At 59.2% G+C, this 21,866-nt stretch overlaps 2 protein-coding genes across 2 annotated transcripts in view; one reads left to right on the forward strand and one right to left on the reverse strand.

Annotated features, from left to right (window-relative positions):
* Nucleotides 1-2,383, reverse strand: LOC127038334 (basic proline-rich protein-like). Its single transcript, XM_050930917.1, has 2 exons — nucleotides 2,039-2,383; nucleotides 1-1,830 (listed from the first exon to the last, which is right to left on the reverse strand). Exons 1-2 carry the CDS (start codon nucleotides 2,381-2,383, stop codon nucleotides 1-3), a joined length of 2,175 nt encoding a protein of 724 aa, XP_050786874.1.
* Nucleotides 2,384-6,877: 4,494 nt separating this feature from the next.
* Nucleotides 6,878-21,866, forward strand: part of LOC127038336 (uncharacterized) — a 67,026-nt gene continuing 52,037 nt past the window's right edge. Inside the window, exons 1-10 of the mRNA XM_050930919.1 lie at nucleotides 6,878-6,981; nucleotides 7,946-8,150; nucleotides 9,768-9,871; nucleotides 10,586-10,698; nucleotides 11,551-11,738; nucleotides 12,136-12,354; nucleotides 13,335-13,420; nucleotides 13,787-13,894; nucleotides 14,843-14,899; nucleotides 15,018-15,225. Coding sequence (XP_050786876.1) covers nucleotides 7,976-8,150; nucleotides 9,768-9,871; nucleotides 10,586-10,698; nucleotides 11,551-11,738; nucleotides 12,136-12,354; nucleotides 13,335-13,420; nucleotides 13,787-13,894; nucleotides 14,843-14,899; nucleotides 15,018-15,225 — 1,258 coding nt within the window. The 5' untranslated portion in view covers nucleotides 6,878-6,981; nucleotides 7,946-7,975. The remainder of the gene's footprint in view (nucleotides 6,982-7,945; nucleotides 8,151-9,767; nucleotides 9,872-10,585; nucleotides 10,699-11,550; nucleotides 11,739-12,135; nucleotides 12,355-13,334; nucleotides 13,421-13,786; nucleotides 13,895-14,842; nucleotides 14,900-15,017; nucleotides 15,226-21,866) is intronic.

Consider the following 21,866-nt stretch of genomic DNA (forward strand, 5'->3'; position numbering starts at 1 on the left):
TCAGAGGTTGATATCCCTTTGGAGGGTGGTGGTGGTGGTGGTGGTTGCGGAGGGGTTGACTTTGTGTGTGCAGACGTCTCCCAGGGACATCGCCATGGAAGGCTGATATCCTCTCAGGGGGGATGGCTGTGGAGGGGTTGACGTTGCCGGGGGTGGCTCTGTGGGGATGTCTCCCAGGGACATCGCCATGGGAGGCTGATATCCTCTCGGGGGGATGGCTGTGGAGGGGTTGGCGTTGCCGGGGGTGGCTCTGTGGGGATGTCTCCCAGGGACATCGCCATGGGAGGTTGATTTCCTCTCAGGGGGGATGGCTGTGGAGGGGTTGGCGTTGCCGGGGGTGGCTCTGTGGGGACGTCTCCCAGGGACATCGCCATGGGAGGCTGATATCCTCTCAGGGGGGATGGCTGTGGAGGGGTTGGCGTTGCCGGGGGTGGCTCTGTGGGGACGTCTCCCAGGGACATCGCCATGGGAGGCTGATATCCTCTCAGGGGGGATGGCTGTGGAGGGGTTGGCGTTGCCGGGGGTGGCTCTGTGGGGATGTCTCCCAGGGACATCGCCATGGGAGGCTGATATCCTCTCAGGGGGGATGGCTGTGGAGGGGTTGACGTTGCCGGGGGTGGCTCTGTGGGGATGTCTCCCAGGGACATCGCCATGGGAGGCTGATATCCTCTCAGGGGGGATGGCTGTGGAGGGGTTGGCGTTGCCGGGGGTGGCTCTGTGGGGATGTCTCCCAGGGACATCGCCATGGGAGGCTGATATCCTCTCAGGGGGGATGGCTGTGGAGGGGTTGGCGTTGCCGGGGGTGGCTCTGTGGGGACGTCTCCCAGGGACATCGCCATGGGAGGCTGATATCCTCTCAGGGGGGATGGCTGTGGAGGGGTTGACGTTGCCGGGGGTGGCTCTGTGGGGACGTCTCCCAGGGACATCGCCATGGGAGGCTGATATCCTCTCAGGGGGGATGGCTGTGGAGGGGTTGGCGTTGCCGGGGGGGGCTCTGTGGGGACGTCTCCCAGGGACATCGCCATGGGAGGCTGATATCCTCTCAGAGGGGATGGCTGTGGAGGGGTTGACGTTGCCGGGGGGGGCTCTGTGGGGATGTCTCCCAGGGACATCGCCATGGGAGGCTGATATCCTCTCATGGGGGATGGCTGTGGAGGGGTTGGCGTTGCCGGGGGGGGCTCTGTGGGGATGTCTCCCAGGGACATCGCCATGGGAGGCTGATATCCTCTCAGGGGGGATGGCTGTGGAGGGGTTGGCATTGCCAGGGGGGGCTCTGTGGGGATGTCTCCCAGGGACATCGCCATGGGAGGCTGATATCCTCTCAGGGGGGATGGCTGTGGAGGGGTTGGCGTTGCCGGGGGGGGCTCTGTGGGGATGTCTCCCAGGGACATCGCCATGGGAGGCTGATATCCTCTCAGGGGGGATGGCTGTGGAGGGGTTGGCGTTGCCGGGGGTGGCTCTGTGGGGATGTCTCCCAGGGACATCGCCATGGGAGGCTGATATCCTCTCAGGGGGGATGGCTGTGGAGGGGTTGACGTTGCCGGGGGTGGCTCTGTGGGGATGTCTCCCAGGGACATCGCCATGGGAGGCTGATATCCTCTCAGGGGGGATGGCTGTGGAGGGGTTGGCGTTGCCGGGGGGGGCTCTGTGGGGATGTCTCCCAGGGACATCGCCATGGGAGGCTGATATCCTCTCAGGGGGGATGGCTGTGGAGGGGTTGGCGTTGCCGGGGGGGGCTCTGTGGGGATGTCTCCCAGGGACATCGCCATGGGAGGCTGATATCCTCTCAGGGGGGATGGCTGTGGAGGGGTTGGCGTTGCCGGGGGGGCTCTGTGGGGATGTCTCCCAGGGACATCGCCATGGGAGGCTGATATCCTCTCAGGGGGGATGGCTGTGGAGGGGTTGGCGTTGCCGGGGGGGGCTCTGTGGGGATGTCTCCCAGGGACATCGCCATGGGAGGCTGATATCCTCTCAGGGGGGATGGCTGTGGAGGGGTTGGCGTTGCCGGGGGGGCTCTGTGGGGATGTCTCCCAGGGACATCGCCATGGGAGGCTGATATCCTCTCAGGGGGGATGGCTGTGGAGGGGTTGGCGTTGCCGGGGGGGGCTCTGTGGGGACGTCTCCCAGGGACATCGCCATGGGAGGCTGATATCCTCTCAGAGGGGATGGCTGTGGAGGGGTTGACGTTGCCGGGGGGGGCTCTGTGGGGATGTCTCCCAGGGACATCGCCATGGGAGGCTGATATCCTCTCAGGGGGGATGGCTGTGGAGGGGTTGGCGTTGCCGGGGTGGCTCTGTGGGGATGTCTCCCAGGGAAGGGCGTTGATATCCCTGGGGCGGTGGCTATTGCCCGCTAAGTGCTGGCTGTGCACTGGCGTTGACATGACTGCAGGGCGAACGGCCTGGCTCTATGGGGGGCACCCTTGGTACCTCAGGGCTCATTAATTTGCAGAGGGCTCTATGCCAGCGCCTTCCACCTACACTGACTGAACCTAACCAACCCTGCCTGCCCCAGAGAGCCAAGGAGCCAATCACAGCGCCTCTTTCAACCGCCTTTCACCAGTGGACCAATCGCCCTTTTTCTTTCGTCTCATTTTCTAGCAGATGTCCAATCAGAGGCGATGACCCTTTTCCCGCCTTTGGGCAGCTAATCAGGCTCGTGCTCCCCTCAGAGTCAAGAGTGGCTCGAGCGGCCTCTCTGTTCCTGCGCTCCCTGGGAGCCAGCCAATCAGCGGCGGATGCGCCTCAGACGGGAGAATAGGGGAGGAGGGAACCTCCTGCGGTCGGGACCGAACCATTTGGGAGAAGGAAAGGGGGAGCCACTGAGCTGAACCATTGTAAACGTAGGAAGAGCTGCTTCCTTGTGTAGATGGGAGTTAGTGAGGAATGAATCATTGTGCACATGGCGACAGAACCATTTTTTTTGGGGGGGGATAAAAGGGTAGAGATGGGGACTGAACCAGTGGGGGTAAATAGGGGGGCTGAAACACTGCCCCACATAGGTGCCATCCCCCAGGATGCACATGTCTCTGGACTCTGGAGAGGTCCCACCAAGCTAATAATTCCCAGCATGCAATGCGCCAGTGCAGCCAATGGAGGCGGAGTAGTTCCCAGCATGCAATGCGCCAGTGCAGCCAATGGAGGCGGAGTAGTTCCCAGCATGCAATGCACCAGTGCAGCCAATGGAGGCGGAGTAGTTCCCAGCATGCAATGCACCAGTGCAGCCAATGGAGGCGGAGTAGTTCCCAGCATGCAATGCGCCAGTGCAGCCAATGGAGGTGGAGTAGTTCCCAGCATGCAATGCGCCAGTGCAGCCAATGGAGGCGGAGTAGTTCCCAGCATGCAATGCACCAGAGTAGCCAGGGCTGTCCTTAGGATTTATGGGGCCCTAGGCGGTATTATTAAACTGGTGCACCTATGCCGGATGGCAGCCCAAGCTCACAGCCTGGTGGGGGAGGGGGAGGAGGGACTTGACAGCAAAGGATAATGAGATGCCCAGCCTGCCTCAAGGTGGCGGAGAGTCACAGTTCCCCGCAGAGACTTCCATGCACTCTCCCTCATGCAGAATGGACATGAAGAAAGTACCTAATTAAAAGCACTAAAATTTGGGAATAAAAAATGTCAGTCACAGGTTTTTTGATATGCCCTGAAGTTTGTCAGAGATTTATTTGCAAAAACTTCATAGTAAGGGTGTCAGCTGTCCTGCTGAATACAACATTACATATAATGGAATACATGATGCAGCTCTTGTCTGTTTTACATTTTCTTCATCAGTATTTCTAAGTTGAATTTATATTTTAAACGTACTCAAATCTTAAGCCAGCATTCCAGATTACTACATATTTAACTCACTGAAACAAAGACATTCTTTTAAATTAATCAGAGAGGTTTAGTGTGTTCATAACAATGTTCATTGCTTTTAGAAAAAGGGAACAGTAATTTACTTTGTGTGATCTCCATAACAAGAGACATGGTTATGAAATTTCACCAACTTTAAAAAAATATGTTTCCAAAGATTTTAGGTATAACAAGGATTTTGTCTTACTAAGGTACTGATTTTGCTGGAGGGTTCTTTTAAAACTAGTTTGTCGGATAGTCAGAAGTAAAGAAAGGGAAACTCTTTGTCCAGCTATCTGGAAGGGAAGGACTGTTGTCCCTTTAACGGCTCTCTTCAGTGGGGAGTGGGGGGAGAGGTGGTGAAGGGATGGACAGAAAGGACAGGAAGACTTGGAAGCACTTTTTTTTTTAACTATAGTAATTAAAATGTGTATTTTAGATAAGGGAGGTCTTTTGAAGGATTTATTAAAAAAACTATGTGTGAAGATCCACACATTTAAGGCTAAAGATGATTGTGCATCTAAAACTCTATGCAAACATTTTTTAGAAATGTGATTTTATAATTTTCACCAGCTCACTAATGAAATATTTTTAAAGCAAATTTTAAACTAAGGTCCTGTAGACCGACATGTTCTGTGTAAATATTACATTAATGCACAACTGTTTTTGTCAGTAAAGTCAGAAACTGACAGTATAAAAATTTATTTGGGCATAAGCTTTCGTGGACATCTGATGAAATGGGTTCTAGTCCACAAAAGCTTATGCCCAAATAATTTGTTAGTCTTTGACGTGACACAAGGACTCGTCCTTGTTTTTGCTGATACAGACTAACAGGACTACCACTCTGAAACCTGTCAGTATATACCTTGGGGTTGGCAAATGCCTGTTAAATGGCTTTATTACCCCTTGAATGTCTCTTTAACAGTTTCAATGTTGTGCTAATAGGTCTGGCAGGCTGGAGGTTTTTTCACTTTTAACTACTAGATTCCCTCCCAAGGAAGACTCACCAGGCTAGAGCAGCCATCTGTGGGAGCCTGCAGGAAGGGTCAGAACAGGGATAGGAAAACAAGAGGCTGGACACTAAAAGACCCAGTGGTGCCCCAAATTTTCAGGTGCCCTACGCAGCTGCCTATGTTGCCTATGCCTAAGGACGGCCCTGAGAGCAGCCAATGGAGGCGAAGTAGTCCCCTGCTAGTGCAGCCCATGGAGGCCGAGTAGTTCCCAGCATGCAATGTGCCAGAGCAGCCCATGGAGGTGAGGGTTGCCAGCAATCACTGCGCCCAGAGGCAATAGCTCCCATCATGCAATGCTGCAATGTAGCCTGTGGGGATGGCAGCTCCCAGAATGCACTGATTCATCTGAGGTTTGGCCTTTAAAAGGGTCATACTCTGTTGGAACCCATGGAGGTAAAGCGTTCCCAGAATGCACTGCTCCCACATGACCTAGGGAGGGGACAGTTCCCAGCAGGCATTGCTTGTGTGGAGTTCATGAAGGCAACTGCTCCCAGCATGCACCACTGCAGAGCATCCCATTGAGGCGGCAGCTCCCAGCATGCACCACTGCAGAGCATCCCATGAAGGAGGCAGCTCCCAGCATGCACCACTGCAGAGCATCCCACAGAGGCGGCAGCTCCCAGCATGCTGTGCTGCAGCCTGGCCTAGGAGAAATGGCAAAGTCCTCTTAGCCCTAAGGCCAGGACCGTTTTCCCCAGGTTGGGGCGCTGACCTCAGTTCTCCACTAAATCCCTGCTGGGGGACTCAGCTCAGCCTTTGCACAGTCAGCGGGTAAGACATTGCCCTTAACTTCCTGTCCCAAAGTGCTACTGGTCATGGTGGTAAGTTGCTGCCATGCTCAATCGCAGAGGGGCCACGTCCCAGTGCCGGGCGAGGGGTCCCCGTATAACCAGCCCCTACCCCACCCGGGAGGAGCCGTGTCCCTGCGACAGGCGAGGGGTCCCCATATAACTAGCGCCTGCCCCACCCCAGAGGGGCTGCGTCCCTGCGCCGGGTGAGGGGTCTTCATATAACCAGCCCCCGCCCCACTTCAGAGGGGCCATGTCCCTGCGCTGGCTGAGGGGTCCCTGTATAACCAGCCCCCACCCCAGAGGGGCTGCGTCCTACACCAGGCGAGGGGGTGTCTGCACGGGGGGCTGCCAGTCTAGCGTTTGTTCAGCAGTGGGGGCATCGTTTCTCATTCTCATTTAGTTCCTGACGGTGGCAGCAGCGACCATGAGCAATAACAGAGCAGTGATGAACAGAGCTTCAAACTCCCCTCCCCGAGCCAGGGAGAGAACCCAGGAGTCTTGGACCCTGACTGCACCCCTGTCCCCGAGCCAGGGAGAGAACCCAGGAGTCCTGGACCTCACCCCGTCCCCGAGCCAGGGAGAGAACCCAGGAGTCTTGGACCCTGACCGCACCCCTGTCCCCGAGCCAGGGAGAGAACCCAGGAGTCCTGGACCTCACCCCGTCCCCGAGCCAGGGAGAGAACCCAGGAGTCCAGGCTCCCAGCCCCCCCCACCCCCCCCGCTCTAACCACCAGCCCCCGCTCCGCTCCCAGAGCTGGGGAGAGAACCCAGGAGTCCTGGCTCCCAGCCCCCCCTGCGGTGACCCACCAGACCCCACTTCCCTCCCAGAGCCGGGGAGAGAACCCAGGAGTCCTGGCTCCCAGCCCCCTCTGCTCTGACCCACCAGACCCCACTTCCCTCCCAGAGCTGGGGAGAGAACCCAGGAGTCCTGGCTCCCAGCCCCCTCTGCTCTGACCCACCAGACCCCACTCCCCAGGAGTCCTGGCTCCCCGCTTCCTCCCGTAGGGTCAGTGATTTAACACTAAGTATCGGGGTAGCCGTGTTAGTCTGTATCCACAAAACCACCGAGGAGTCCCGTGGCACCTTAAAGACTCGCAGAGTGACTTGGGCATCCGCTTTCTGGTGAAGGGGCTTTTTGCCCAAATCACTCTGCTAGTTTTTAAGGTGCTACCGGACTCCTCACTCATTTAACGCTGCCTCGCTGCGTGGGGGGAGGGGGGAAGTGTCGGCAGCTGCGAAAGAGAAAGTGAAAGTCCCACTTCCCACAGCCCGGGGACACTTCACAGCTTGCTGCACCCCAGCTCGGCTCCAGCCTGGGGTTCCTCGAACGGCCCTAGCCAGGTTTGAGCAAGGACGCCTGGGTTCTCTCCCCGGCTCTGGGAGGGGAGTGGGGGGTTAGAGCACGGGGGGGGCTGGGAGCCAGGACTCCTGGGTTCTCTCCCCGGCTCTGGGAGGGGAGTGGGGGATTAGAGCACGGGGGGGGCTGGGAGCCAGGACGCCTGGGTTCTCTCCCCGGCTCTGGGAGGGGAGTGGGGGCTGGTGGTTAGAGCAGGGGGGGCTGGGAGCCAGGACTCCTGGGTTCTCTCCCCGGCTCTGGGAGAGGAGTGGGGGCTGGTGGTTAGAGCAGGGGGGGCTGGGAGCCAGGACTCCTGGGTTCTCTCCCCGGCTCTGGGAGGGGAGTGGGGGATTAGAGCACGGGGGGGGGCTGGGAGCCCGGACTCCTGGGTTCTCTCCCCGGCTCTGGGAGGGGAGTGGGGGCTGGTGGTTAGAGCGGGGGGGGGGGCTGGAAGCCAGGGCTCCTGGGTTCTCTCCCTGGCTCTGGGAGGGAAGTGGGGGCTGGTGGTTAGAGCAGGGATGGCTGGGAGCCAGGATTCCTGGGTTTTCTCCCCGGCTCTGGGAGGGGAATGGGGTCTAGTGGGTTAGAGCAGCGGGGGCTGGGATCTGTCGACAGCCTTGTCGCTATTCTGTGCCTCAGTTTCCCCTTTGAAACGGGGCCAGTCAGCTTCCTGTGGCGGGACCGTGTGGTTGGAGAGCGAGTCCCTCTGCCCCCTCCTTGTGCAGAGGGAGTGCCCTGGGGTGGGCCTTGCGCTGGTGGTACCAGCTGGCCAAACACCCAGAAATCCCTCCTTCTGCAGCACAGGTTTGGGGCCGGGGCCCTGGGTTGGTCCTGCTCCCGGAGAGCAGATGGGCCCAAACAATTGGCCAGACCCCTGGCGCTGTGGCTTCCAGATATGGGCCAGGCTCTGTGGGCGACAGGCATCCCCGCTGCACAGTCTCTGGTGTAACACTGCCCTCTCTCCCCCAGCCCCGTGCGCCCGACCCCCCCACGGACGCCATGGAGCCCATCTGCCTGGTAGAGCCGGTGCCCAGCTCTGGTGCCCTGCGGGTGAACCCGGCCGCCCTGGGCCTGCTCCGGGTCCTCGCCCGGCCTCTCCACGTCCTCGCCATCTTTGGGCCCTGTGGCACTGGGAAATCCTTCCTCATGGACCGGCTGGTGGGGCAGGGCGAAGGTGAAGGGTCCCCATTGCTCCCCCTTCCCTCTGCCTGCGCCTCCACCATCTCACCCCATCCATCTGCCTGGGCCTCCCCCATCTCCCTGTGTCTCCCTCCTTGGCCTCCTCGACCCCCTCCTGGGCTTCCCCCAACCCTCTGCCTCCCCCAACCCCCCGCCTGGACCTCCCTGACCCCTGCCTGCACCTCCCCCTATTCCCCCAGCCCTGGACAGAGCTGAAAGCTGGACTTGGGGGGTCTCTGTGGGACCAGCCCACCCGGCGTCTCCGATGTCCGTGCCCTGATGCGAGGAGCGTGGGGAACGCGGAGGGGGGAGTCCTGGTAGGCAAACCGAGCTGTGTCTGAACTGACTGCCCGGAGCCATGGCGGGATCCCTGGCACAGCTGGGGCGTCGGCCAGAGGGGTCCGGGCTGCTCCGGAGGGCTGGGCAGGGGAAAGCGAGTGAGGGGCAGCGTGCGGCGTGTCGCTGGGCAGGGAGAAAAAGGGGGTATATTGGTGTGATTAACTAGGAATGTTCCTAACGTTTTCTCTGAATACGGTGTTGGTGCCTCAGTGTCCCCATGGCAGTTCTTAAGTATCTGACAGAGCAAAGGGCCAGTGCCCCTAAATGCCTGACACTGTCTCCTAGCAACTGATGGCCTGGGCCCCCCCTCTGCAAAGGTGCCAGCTGAAGGTGTTGGAGACAAAGGGATCAGGTGACCTCCTGGCCCGGGAAAGGAGCTGAGCAGAGAGGAGGGGCTGGAGGGGTTTGTTAGTCTGGAGCTGGCTGGGGACAAGAAGTGAAGTGCAGACGTGGGGGTCTGGCTCACTGCCCCCCAGAATGGACCCAGCCGAGGGGTCCGGTTCGCTGTATCTACAAGCTCTGTGTTAGACCCTGTTCCTGTCATCGAATAAACCTCTGTGTTACTGGCTGGCTGAGAGTCACTTCTGACTGCAAAGTGGGGGTGCAGGACCTTGTGGCTCCCCCAGGACCCCGCCTGGGCGGGCTCGCTGTGGGAAGCGCACGGAGGGGCAGAGGATGCTGAATGCTCCAAGGAGAGACCCAGGAGGTGAAGCCGTGGGAGCTTCTTGCCCTGAACAAGTCTGCTCCAAGGGAGAGGAGGCTCCCCAAAGTCCTGCCTGGCTTGGTGGGGAGCAGTTCCAGATCGGCTCTGAGCTGCTTTGGGGGCCAGTCCCTGGGCTGAGCTGTAAGGGATCAGGCTGGATGGTCACAGGGGTCCCCGCTGGCCCGGGAATCGCAGCACTGGGGCTTAGACAGACCCTGTCGGGGCTGGTCTCGCTTTGCTGGTCCTGCCCCAGCGCGAGCGGCTGCCGGCATCGCATCGGGCATGCCGGGCCCTGCCAGGCTGTATTGCTGTGTTTCTGTCCCACCGCTGGCTCTCACTGACCCTCCGTCGGCACCTGGTCAACCCCCCCTCCCTGACCCCTCTACCTGGTCCTCCCCCATCCCTCCCTCCACCCGTGTGGGCCTCCCAATCTGCGCCTGAAGCCTTCTCCGACCCCTCTGCGCATTGGGGCCTCCGCGATCCCTCCGCCCACCTGGCCCTCCCGATCTCTCCACCTGCACCTCCGTGACCCCTCTGCCTGGGCCTCAGTGCGCCTCTCTCTCCCCACAGCTTTCCCCCGCTCCCCAGGGATCTGGGTGTGGTGCCTGCCCCACCCGACTCAGCCCGACCAGGCCCTGGTGCTGCTGGACACGGAAGGATTCCCCGAGCAAGAGGTAGTGGTGTCTACTGGTTAGTGTGGGGAGGGGGCGGCAGGAGGCTGGGAGCCAGGACTCCTGGGTTCTATCCCTGGCGCTGGGAGGGGAGTGGGGTTTAGTGATTGGGGGGGGAGCTGGGAGCCAGGACTCCTGGGTTCTCTCCCGGCTCTGGGAGGGGAGTGGGGGCTGGTGGTTAGAGCAGGGGGGGCTGGCAGCCAGGACTCCTGGGTCCTCTCCCGGCTCTGAGAGGGAAGTGGGGTGCAGTGGTTGAGGGGGGAACTGTCAGCCAGGACTCCTGGGTCCTCTCCCGGCTCTGAGAGGGAAGTGGGGTGCAGTGGTTGAGGGGGGAACTGGCAGCCAGGACTCCTGGGTCCTCTCCCGGCTCTGGGAGGGCAGTGGGGTGCAGTGGTTGAGGGGGGAACTGGCAGCCAGGACTCCTGGGTCCTCTCCCAGCTCTGGGAGGGCAGTGGGGTGCAGTGGTTGAGGGGGGAACTGGCAGCCAGGACTCCTGGGTCCTCTCCCAGCTCTGGGAGGGCAGTGGGGTGCAGTGGTTGAGGGGGGAACTGGCAGCCAGGACTCCTGGGTCCTCTCCCGGCTCTGGGAGGGCAGTGGGGTGCAGTGGTTGAGGGGGGAACTGGCAGCCAGGACTCCTGGGTCCTCTCCCGGCTCTGGGAGGGCAGTGGGGTGCTGTGCTTAGACCCGCTGCTCATGGTCCTCTTGCTGCCCTTGCAGGGCGATGAGACGAAGTTCTCCCGCCTCTTCCTCCTGAACGTGCTGCTCAGCAGCGTCTTTGTCTATAACACCAGGAGTGAGGGCGACCCCCAGAGGCAGCTTGACCGCCTGACGTATCCTTCCCAGCACGGCTCCCACCTGCTCTGGGACCGGCGCCCTGGAGGGGAAAGGCCTCGTGTCCCATTCCCTGCCCCTCTGTGCCAGCTGGTCCCCCTACCCTGGGGCTGGAGGAGGGCCGGTGCCTCTAGAGGGGAAAGGCCCCTTCTGCCGTTCCCTACCCGCCTGCGGTCAGATGGGAGCCGGCGCCCCTAGAGGGGAAAGGCCCCTTCTGCCGTTCCCTACCCCCCTGCGGTCAGATGGGAGCCGGCGCCCCTAGAGGGGAAAGGCCCCTTCTGCCCTTCCCTACCCCCCTGCGGTCAGATGGGAGCCGGCGCCCCTAGAGGGGAAAGGCCCCTTCTGCCGTTCCCTACCCCCCTGCGGTCAGATGGGAGCCGGCGCCCCTAGAGGGGAAAGGCCCCTTCTGCCGTTCCCTACCCCCCTGCGGTCAGATGGGAGCCGGCGCCCCTAGAGGGGAAAGGCCCCTTCTGCCGTTCCCTACCCCCCTGCGGTCAGATGGGAGCCGGCGCCCCTAGAGGGGAAAGGCCCCTTCTGCCGTTCCCTACCCGCCTGCGGTCAGATGGGAGCCGGCGCCCCTAGAGGGGAAAGGCCCCTTCTGCCGTTCCCTACCCCCCTGCGATCAGATGGGAGCCGGCGCCCCTAGAGGGGAAAGGCCCCTTCTGCCGTTCCCTACCCCCCTGCGGTCAGATGGGAGCCAGCGCCCCTAGAGGCCTCATTCCCTGTCTCCCACCCCAGCCAGTTCCCTGCTCTGGTGACCCAGAGGGGAAAGGCCCCATGTCCCTTTCACCCCCGCCTGGTTCGGTTCCCGTCGCTCGGCCCTGTCTTTTCCTTCACGGCACCCGCTGCAGGTACGTGAGGGATCTGCCCCGGGTGGTGCGAGTGCTGGACGAGTCCTCCTGGGAGAACAGCTTCCTCCTGAGCAGCGTGCTGCCCGACTTCGTGTGGTGCCTGCGGGACGTGGTGCCCGACCCCTGCCTGGACGAGGTGCTGGAAGCCACGGACCACGAGCTGGACTCGGCTCTCAGCTCCCCACAAGGTGCATGGCCATCAGGGCCCTTCCCCAGCGGAGGGGAACCCCGGCATCCGGGCAGGTCCCCAGCCCGGCTCAGGTTCCATCCTGCCTCCCCAACTCACCCCTGCCGTCTCAGAGGGGTACAGGAGCCCGCTTCACTTCCTGTCCTAAACGAGCGCTGGTGTGAAACAGCCCCCACACCCTGCCCCAGAGCGGCCTCATCTCCGTGCTGGGCAAGGGGTCCCTGGATAAACAGCCCCCACCCCTCATCCCAGAGGTGGCTGCATCTCCATGCTGCATGAGGGGTCCATGTGTCAACAGCCTTCGTGTCCTGCCCCAGAGTGGCCACATCCCTGCCCTCAGTATCCCCTGCCTCTCGGTGTGACCCCAGGGTTCACCCGCCACCCCCTTTCTCTCGCAGATTTGGAGGACTCCCCGTCCAGCTGCGTACAGAGGTTATTTCCCTGCCGGAAGCTGTTCCTTTTCTGCTCCCCCCAAGGGGATGGAGGGCACGGCGAGCAGCTGTCTCCTGCAGGCCAGCTGCACCCCATGTTCCAGGAGCAGATGGGGCGTTTTAAGGACTATGCCCTGAGCAGGAGCCCTAAGACTGTGGTGGGGAACAGAGCAGTTGATGGGGCGTGTAAGTGTCTGGCTAGGGGTGGGTGAGCAGCCTGTGGGATGTCTGTACCGTACCTAGTGCAATGAGGTCATAGGCCTGGACCGGGAGGCCTCAGTGCTACCTTAAGATACCTAATAAATAGCAATCTTAGTGTACAGCGCCTAGCGCAACCAGGTTGTGTGCCAGGACCAGGGTGCCTGGGCACTACCGTAATACACTTAATAAATAGCAGTGATAATTCTAGATGAAAACTCAGGAACCTGGGTGCTGCTGGACAAATTTTTTTGGTGCAAAATGCAGATTTGGCAGCAGCGACGTTTCCCCTGAATTCCTGTTGCTTTCTCCATATTGTTGGTGTAGGGTTAAAAAAAACCCAAACTTCCCAAAATGGCAGAAGGCTGGTTTTTGGTTCAAAACAGCTTTCCATTTTCAGATTTCCTATTGTATTTAAACCAAAAAACTGTCCCCAAAGCCTGGGGCTCTCGGGGTGTCGGTGGAACGTTCCTTTTGACCCGAAATGTCAGGTTTTTGGCTTTTCAGTTGGCTGGAAGTTATGAGCAGTTTTATTCTTTCGTTCGAGCCGAAACAATTTGCTTTTTTTGGAATTGCCAGGACCCGAAAGCCCATCAGTCACCCAGTTCTGGCTCCGTCCTCAGGCTGGAAAATCACCAGCCTCGATGGCTGGGAACGAGGGACTCAGCTGCCTGTAATGATAACGATCCCTGGCTCTTCTCTAGTGCTTCCCAGCCATCCATTTCCAAGGGGTCAGCACCATTGTTCCCCTTGTACAGCAGGGGAAACTGAGGCACAAAGCAGGGCTGTGACTTGCCCAAGCTCCTCCAGCAGGCCAGCGCAGAGCCTGGGCCAGAACCCAGAAGTCCTATCCCACCGTGCAGCAGCAGCACAAGCCTCAGTACCTGAGCCAGACCAGGGTGTGGGGGAGGGAGTGACTGGACAGGAGCCCCCAGCCCACCGAATCCTGGTCTGTCCTCTCTCTCCAGTCCTGGCTGATTTCCTGGAGCGCATCGTGAACCTGCTGTCCCGGGATGAGCCCGTTTTCTTGAGTGAGATCTGCAATGGCCTGCAGGTGAGGGAGAGTCTGGGCAGAAGTGGCCTGGGCATTGGGAGAGGCAGAGGGGCTCATGTGGGGCGGGGGTCCCACGGGATCTCTGCGGTGGGTGGAGGCTGGGTGCTGGGAGAGGCAGAGGGGCTCATGTGAGGCGGGGGTCCCATGGGATCTGTGTGGTGGGTGGAGGCTGGGCGCTGGGAGAGGCAGAGGGGCTCAAGTGGGGATGAGGGAGGGAGGTCCCTTTGGATCTGTGTGGTGGGGGGAAGGGAGCTGGGTGCTGGAAGATGCAGAGGGGCTCATGCTTGGGCGGGGGTCCCATGGGATCTGTGCAGTGAGTGAGGGCAGAGAAGGCTCCAGTTAATGGGGGGGGGTTTCTGCTCCCAGCAGGAAGGCAGCAATTACTGCATGGGGTACCCAGTGGACCCCATGGGGGGCTCCCCACCCAGCAGAGCAGCAGCCAGCGCTGCCCAGCCCTCGGTGCTGGAGCCCAAGGTCAGTCGGGGGCAGCCCCAGGGACTGGGGGGAAGGGGCTGCAGGAGTGTGGGGGGACTGTTCCTGGTTCCAGCTCAGCTTAGAGAGAGCTGGGGGTTGGACCATGTGAGGGCGGGTGCAGGGCTTCCTGCTAGGAACTGGGCTGAGACCCAGCAACTCATGTCACACACGGAACCAGTTATAGCCATGGAGCATTGTAGCTAGGTGGGAGCTGGTGTCCCCTAGTGGGGCAGGGCCCTGTGTCCCATTCCCTGGCCCCCTGAGCCAGCCCATCCCTGCCCTGGGGTGCATCGGGGCTGGCACCCCCTAGAGGGGAAAGGCCCCGTGTCCCATTCCCCGTCCCCCTGAGCCAGCCCGTCCCTGCCCTGGGGTGCATCGGGGCTGGCACCCCCTAGAGGGGAAAGGCTCCGTGTCCCATTCCCCGTCCCCCTGAGCCAGCCCATCCCTGCCCTGGGGAGCATCGGGGCAGGCACCCCCTAGAGGGGAAAGGCCCCGTGTCCCATTCCCCGTCCCCCTGAGCCAGCCCATCCCTGCCCTGGGGTGCATCGGGGCAGGCACCCCCTAGAGGGGAAAGGCCCCGTGTCCCATTCTCCGTCCCCCTGAGCCAGCCCATCCCTGCCCTGGGGTGCATCGGGGCAGGCACCCCCTAGAGGGGAAAGGCCCCGTGTCCCATTCCCCGTCCCCCTGAGCCAGCCCATCCCTGCCCTGGGGTGCATCGGGGCAGGCACCCCCTAGAGGGGAAAGGCCCCGTGTCCCATTCTCCGTCCCCCTGAGCCAGCCCATCCCTGCCCTGGGGTTTGTTGGGGCCAGCACCCCCTAGAGGGGAAAGGCGCTGAGCGGCTCTGTGGCAGGTGACGGGGTGCGTCAGCCCTTTGCCAGGCGGTGGATCCGGCTGTGCTCTCTCGCTCTCCATGATGTATCTGCCCCCCTGTTGTCTCTCCCGCACAGAGGGAACACATGGTCCCACTTCAGGCTTCTCGACCCGCCCTGCCAGTCCTGGCCAAGGTGAGTGGCCCCTGTCGGCCCAGCCCCAACCCCCTCCTGGCTGCCTTTGGGGGGGAGGTGGAAACAGCCCCCTCCATGCTCCCCAGCTCCCAGCCTCACTCCGCCTTGCTGCCCCCAGGTTGCCCCCAGCACGGCACAGCCAGGCGCCATGGAGGAGCCGATGTGTCTGATCGAGAACAGCCCGGACGGGGAGCTGCAGCTGAACCAGGCAGCCCTGGCCCTGCTCCAGAGCGTCCGCCAGCCCGTGGTGGTGGTGGCCATCGCCGGGCTGTACCGCACCGGCAAGTCCTACCTCATGAACAGACTGGCCGGCAAGGACCAGGGAGGTGAGTGCTGGGGAGGTGCTTGGCCGTGGGGCTGAACCAGGGGGCAGGGAGTGGGGAGGATACCAGGGTAGACGGGCCCGTGGGGCTAATCCCAGGGGAGGGAGGGGCAGGATACCAGGCTTGCCAGGAATTCTCCGTTACACACACACTCTAGGGGGTGCCCACCCGTATCCCATTCCTAGGGCTCAGGGCATGCGCTTTGTGGGTCTGCAGGGCCTTTGCCCAGTGAAAGAGCTTTACCCAGCAATATGCTTCTCCTCTATTTATTAACAGTCACCAAGCAGAACACACATGCTAATCCTTAGGGGTTTTTCAACATATCATAATTGTAACCGTGCTGCCCACCCCGTATGGAGCATTTGTACGTGTGGGACACATTGAGGTACAACCCTGGACACATTTAACCCGGAGAGGTCCAGCTCAGTTTGCTGTAGAGATTGTATTGGGGATATAATAACTTGTTCCATACGTGACGGGATCCCCGGGGTGCAGCCAGGGACTGTGGGACTGCTGTGCCCCCCTAACTCTCCAGCCTGAGCTGTCTCCCACAATGCTTTGCTAGTGACCAGCAGCAAACCCCTCTGGGCGCTGTGATCACTCAGCACAACCGTATGTGGAGCCCCACACGCAGCTAGACCCCCAGAGCTGGTCATGGATCACACAGGGACAGGCACCAGCCGAATCCCCCCAGCTTCCAGCACTGTACCCCAGGAATGTACCGTCTTGCACTGCTCAAGACGAACAGTGCAAATTTATTCATTGGTTCCCCACTTCATCAGTGGAAAGTGGATATACGCCAGCCTTTGTAACCTGCGCAGATTTACCAAACACTTCAGGCAAACTCACTGGTAACGATAAACAGTTCAACAAATGTACTGACTACAAAAGAGATTTTAAGTGGTTATAAGTGATAGGGAAAAAGTCAGAGTTAGTTACCAAAATAAAGTAAAATATAAGCCCACAGTCTAAACTCCCAAGCCCATTAGACTGGGCAACATCTAGACTAAGCAGTTTTTCTCCCCCCACTGGATACTGCAGTTCACAGTACACAGCTTTCCCCCTAGAAACCTGGGCCAGTCCCCTCTGTTGGAGGCTTCAGTCTTCCCAGGGTCCTTGTTGCTTGCAGTGTAGGTGGGGGGAGGAGGAAGGCCCAGCATGGGGCCTCTGTGCTCTGTTTTGTACCCTTAGGCCAGGTGCTTGGGGAGCACAAGTCCAGGCACGTCTAGGGGGTGTTGCTGAGTCCCCAGGCGAGTTGAGCAGTTCCCCCTGGTGTGGCCGCATGCTGGCGAGTCATCGCATTGTAGCTCCCTTGCTGGGCAATGGCTGGTGACGGTTGTTTGGCATCCGCCCGGGCGTTGGTTACTTCCTGGACATTGTCTCTGGAGAGCTGGGATCTGGGTGCATATCTTGGTGACAGCTGTACTGCACACTCTCCTCACTTCGTACGCGCTGGTGAGACACATATTTAGATGGGACAGTGGTTTTCAGCAGATCATAAGCTTTGCCATGACACCTTATCTCATGGACTCACAGGACTCGTGCCCTCTCTCAGCTCCGTACGGTCCCTGTGGGGAGCCCCCTTCAGTGAGACAGCTCCCTCCTGGGGGTTAATCCCCTCCACCTCCTGGAGACGCACCTCTCTGAGCCTCAGCACGCCTGTCTCTGCCGTGGGCCCCCTCAGGGGCTTCCCTCGCTCTGGGCCCCCTGGCCTTCCACTCCCTGAGGGAATAATGCACTACAAGGCCACATGGTGCAGGGGACGGCACCTTTCCCTTTACTACGGTTATCCCTCCATTTACAAGGGCCAGAGGCCGTTGTGCCAACCTAGGGTTAGATACCTGCCCCTCCAGCGCCTTTCCTGGTATTATGTATTTCAACGGGGAATGTACTGTCTGTACTATGACTTTAGATCCTCCAGTTATATACCCCCAATGCTGCAAGGTGCACACCAAGGCCCAGCACGCTTTCTATTTCTTGCAGGGGTGACATTTTGCTCAGGGTAATTCCTGTTTTGGACCCATAGGCCACAATTTGTAAGTTCCTGGTGCTTTGCTGCTGTAGCAGGGCTGCTCCCAGCGCCTCAGCAGGACTAGGCAGTGGCAGGATGGATGGTTCTCCCACCTTTGGATATGTGGGGCCGGCGCCAAATCCTGTTTCAGGGTCAGTGATGCCTTTGCCTGACCAGGCCCCTACTCCCACTGCCGCCCTTTCTTTAGGAGAAAACCGAGTGGGCGACATTTCAGTAACATCTCTCGAGAGGTTCAGGTTCCCAGAAGGGCTCTTAAGGATGCCACATGAGTTGGGGCAGGAAATTTTCCAGTCAGTTCCACCCGTTGTGCATCTGGGGTTTGTCCCTCTGTCACGGAGTCACCGGGCGATGCTCTGGAACTGCTCCCCACCAAGCCAGTCAGGACTTTGGGGAGCCTCCTCTCCCTTGGAGCAGACTTGTTCAGGGCAAGAAGCTCCCACGGCTTCACCTCCTGGGTCTCTCCTTGGAGCATTCAGCATCCTCTGCCCCTCCGTGCGCTTCCCACAGCGAGCCCACCCAGGTGGGGTCCTGGGGAAGCCACCGGGTCCTGCACCCCCACTTCGCAGTCAGATGTGACTCTCAGCCAGCCAGTAAACAGAGGTTTATTCGATGACAGGAACAGGGTCTAACACAGAGCTTGTAGGTACAGTGAACCGGACCCCTCAGCCGGGTCCATTCTGGGGGGCAGTGAGCCAGACCCCCACGTCTGCACTTCACTCCTCGACCCCAGCCAGCTCCAGACTAACAACCCCCTCCAGCCCCTCCTCTCTGCTCAGCTCCTTTCCCGGGCCAGGAGGTCACCTGATCTCTTTGTCTCCAACACCTTCAGTTGGCACCTTTGCAGAGGAGGGGCCCAGGCCATCAGTTGCCAGGAGACAGAGCATCAGGCGTTTAGGTGCACTGGCCCTTTGCTCTGCCAGATACTTAAGAACTGCCTAGGGGACACTGAGGCACCAACACCGTATTCAGAGAAAACATTAAGAACATTCCTAGTTCATCACGCCCTCCTTTCCTGATATGACCCCTAAGTATTTTACCTCTTGCTGTACCAGCTGGGCCTTGGCTCGGTTAGCCTGGAGTGTGGTATCTTGGATGATCTGTAACGTCTGCTCAGTGATCTTACCAATCTCCTCCCTGTGGTCCCCAGGCACCCGTGTATCATCAGCATAGGGAATTACCCTCTCTGGGGCTTCAGGTGTCCATTTTCCCCACATCTTAACCACATGGGAGTGACAAATTGCAGGTGCCTTATGAAAACCCTGGGGACTCCGGTGAAACACAACTGTTGTCCCCTGGAAGTGAACCCAAATTTGTACCAGGACTCAGGGTGCAAGGGAATGGCAGAGAAGGCATTTGCTAAATCTGTTACTGAGAACCACTGTGCCCCTGCTGCTACTGCAGCAGCTACTTCTTGGTACTTGGCCATGACCGGGGCAGGGGCAGGGGGTTACCTCCTTTAATGCTCTAAAATCCACTGTCAATCGCCAGGTCTTCCCATCCCCTTTCAGGACAGGCCAATCGGGGCGGGATTAGTACTCGCCATGTGCCCAGTAACACTCTGTTCTAACAAATGTTCAATGTGGATTTTATTCCTTCCTCTGCCTCCTGAGGATACTTGTACTGACGCCGTGGAGGGGAGTCAGGGCCTCAGATTAAAACCTCAGCATCAATTTTCCCACACTCCAGTTTCTTTTCACCCGATACCCCAGGAAACTTGTCCACTCATGGGTCCCCTTCTTCCGATTTCCCTCCTTCCGGGGCCTTGACAGCCCACACCTCTGTACAGCATTAAGGCGGGGGTGGATGTGTCTGCTGGCACTTCACTATTTGCCCATAGGAGCCTGTTGGCTAAATCCATGATGCGTATCCCCTCATTAAGGTTAAGACGTTCCCAATATTCCATCCTCCTCACCCTCGTTCCCAGTTTGATCCTGCTTCCAAACACAATATCTTACCCATGGCTCCTGATTCCCTATGTGGGTCACGACTGGTCTCGTGATAAACGCTTTCGTTGTCTCCCCTGTATGGGATACTAGTTGTGCTGAATTGTCTGTTTCAACAGCATCCCCGGGAAGCCACTGCTCCCCAAGCATAGATATTGATGCACGGGTGTCAGTTAGCATAGTGTGGCATGTTCAGGAGCGGCACCGGGGTTTTTGGTGCCCTAGGCGGGGGTCCTTCCACACTCCCGGTCGTTGGCAGCAATTCTGCGGCAGGGGGGTCCTTCCGCGCTCCTGGTCTTCGGGGCACTTCGGCAGCGGGTCTGGAATGAGTGAAGGACCTGCCGCAGAATTGCCACCGAAGACCCAGAGCACGGAAGGACCCCCCGCCGCCGAATTGCCCCCCCCACAAATCCTGGCGACCTAAAGCGCCGGCCCTGGGCATGTTTGTTCCCCTGATCTCCCCATTATTGCCCCTGCAATGGGACACCCCCACTTGTCATACTGTAGTTGGGCCACTACCTCAGGGGGACTCCGGGGAGGGGGGCACCGCTATTGGGGTGGTGCCGATGTTTCGGGGTCTGTTCTGTGAGCTACCGGAAGCCCAGCAATCAATTCCTCTCACCTGTCTGACTGGGCAGCCCTCTGCAGTGACTCACTTGTGAGCTTCCCATCCTATTTCTCTTCTGGGTTGCCTGCCATCGTGAGCTCCCTCCATGCCTCCCCTCTCAGGGTACCTTTCCCACCTTCAGCCAGATGTCCTCTGGTCTGCATCTGATACCCAGACCCAGATCCATTTCTTCCTCTGGCTCCTCCGCTGCCCATTGCATCTCCCCCGAACGTGCCATTGTGCATCGGGCCCTTTCCCCTGGCTCCGCTTGGAGATCTAGGGGCCCATCGGCGGCAAAAGCTACTGCCTGGACAGGCTCCATTCTCCCGTCCCTATTTCCTTTTCCCGCTTCTCCCTGCATGTCTCGCAAAACTACAGCTGCTCGAAAAGTCTCCTGTTTCAACTCCCAACTATCCCCCAGCTGGATCTGTGGGGCCTAAAATCACTTTCATTCATCAATTCAAGCCATCTAACACAGCCGTCTGAAAACCTGAAGTGTTGAAATCTGGGGGTGTTCCAGTTCTACTGGCACAACCCCGGCAGCCATGGCCAGGATCTCCTCTTTAATAACATACAATTCCGGGGGGTCACAGGGCCCTGTTCTGTGACATGGGACAATCTCCCCAGTTGTCGGGCTGCCATCCCTTCACCCAGTCCCATCCAGTGGCAAGAACACCGTTTGCACCTAGCCGCCCCTCAGCACCGCCTCTTGCTGCCCAGGCAGAAGCACTAGAACCTCATAGTCTGCCGGCCTCCACCCGGTTCATGCCAACACCTTCCCCATCCCGTCCAGACACGTGTTCCTTTCTAGGGGTCCCAGTAACTGCACAGCTACCTGTACCTGCTCTGGGGTAAAACCAGGAATCGCTGTAATGTTTTGCCTTGTTTCCCTTCGTCATTGTGCATCATTTGGGTCAAGGTCTGTTCTTGTTACCACCCTTGTGGTAACTGGAACCACAGCATTGAGTTCTGCTTTTAATTTCAAATCCTGCCAGTCCCTTTCTGCAGGGGCATGGGGCCCTCAGGGGAAGCATCGGGGGTGGATGAGCATCCAGGATCCTTCTCTCCAGAATCCACCCAACTGTCCCCTTTCCAAGTGTCCTCCCAGGGGTCTGTATCCCCCGGTGCCACACTCACGCCTCCCCCGGGTCCCTCTGGGCTCCCCACACGATTCCAAGGTTCTCTGTTGGCTGCCTGCAGACTGTGTGGTCACTGCCTGTCCGGCTGGATCTGTATTTCCCTGTAACACCGTTCTGACGGCGGCCTGAGCATCCCCCAGCCCCAGCTGCAGTGTAGATTCCCTCCCCATTCTGGTTTTCTACTTTCAGTTTCAGTTGCTCACACTCTCCTGTTTTGAGCCATTACATTGTGTAATGCAGAAGCTGCACTGGCCCACCCAGATGCCTTATACTGAGGCAAATTGTCCTTGCCTTTCCTGGAGCGCCCCCAGGCTGGAGACATTCCTGGCAGCTTTGCACAGTGCCCACCCAGCTTTGATGGCCGCTGTCTTTGGCTTGGGTTTCATGCACTCACAGAATGCTTCAAACCCCTTCCAGGCAGACTCAAGGGCATCCCTCCCCTGGGAGGAATCTTGTCCCCATGGGCATGGACCCCGTTCCTCTAACCATTTAGCAAGCTAACCCCCACCCCTCCCGGTCCCTTTGCTTTGTTTCTTTCCCTCCTGTTGCTTCAGGGTGAACGAACTGCCAAGAAAGAGCCTTACACAGTAAAATCCTTAGCCTCTATTTATGAACCATTACCAAGCAGACACACACGCTGAGCAGACAGTGCTATGCTCACCAATCCTGGTCAGGCAAGTGGACGTCCCTGTTGGCCAGGCAAGGTCAGTCTCATAGTGATTCTGGGCGTGCAGAGAATTCTTGGCAGCTTTGATCTTAGGCTGTGTCTGTGGGGTGAGTTCTTCCCTCTGGTCTTTCCTTCAAAGCCAAATTAATTCTAAGCAGAGAGAACCAAGCAAAGAACCAGGCACAGATCGTACAGCCAAACTGTAGGGAAGTGGGGACCATAGAGATAAAACAATGAAGAAAATGAGGATTTCACA

This window comes from Gopherus flavomarginatus, chromosome 20, assembly GCF_025201925.1.
Source record: "Gopherus flavomarginatus isolate rGopFla2 chromosome 20, rGopFla2.mat.asm, whole genome shotgun sequence".
In the NCBI taxonomy this organism is placed as follows: Eukaryota; Metazoa; Chordata; order Testudines; family Testudinidae; genus Gopherus; species Gopherus flavomarginatus.

Excerpts from the sequence above, each read along its gene's own strand:
- LOC127038334 (XM_050930917.1), bottom strand. The coding sequence starts at position 2,383 with ATGTCAACGCCAGTGCACAGCCAGCACTTAGCGGGCAATAGCCACCGC. Across the intron at positions 1,831-2,038 it reads TATCAGCCTCCCATGGCGAT|AGCCCCCCCGGCAACGCCAA; the intron begins GTCCCTGGGAGA and ends ACATCCCCACAG.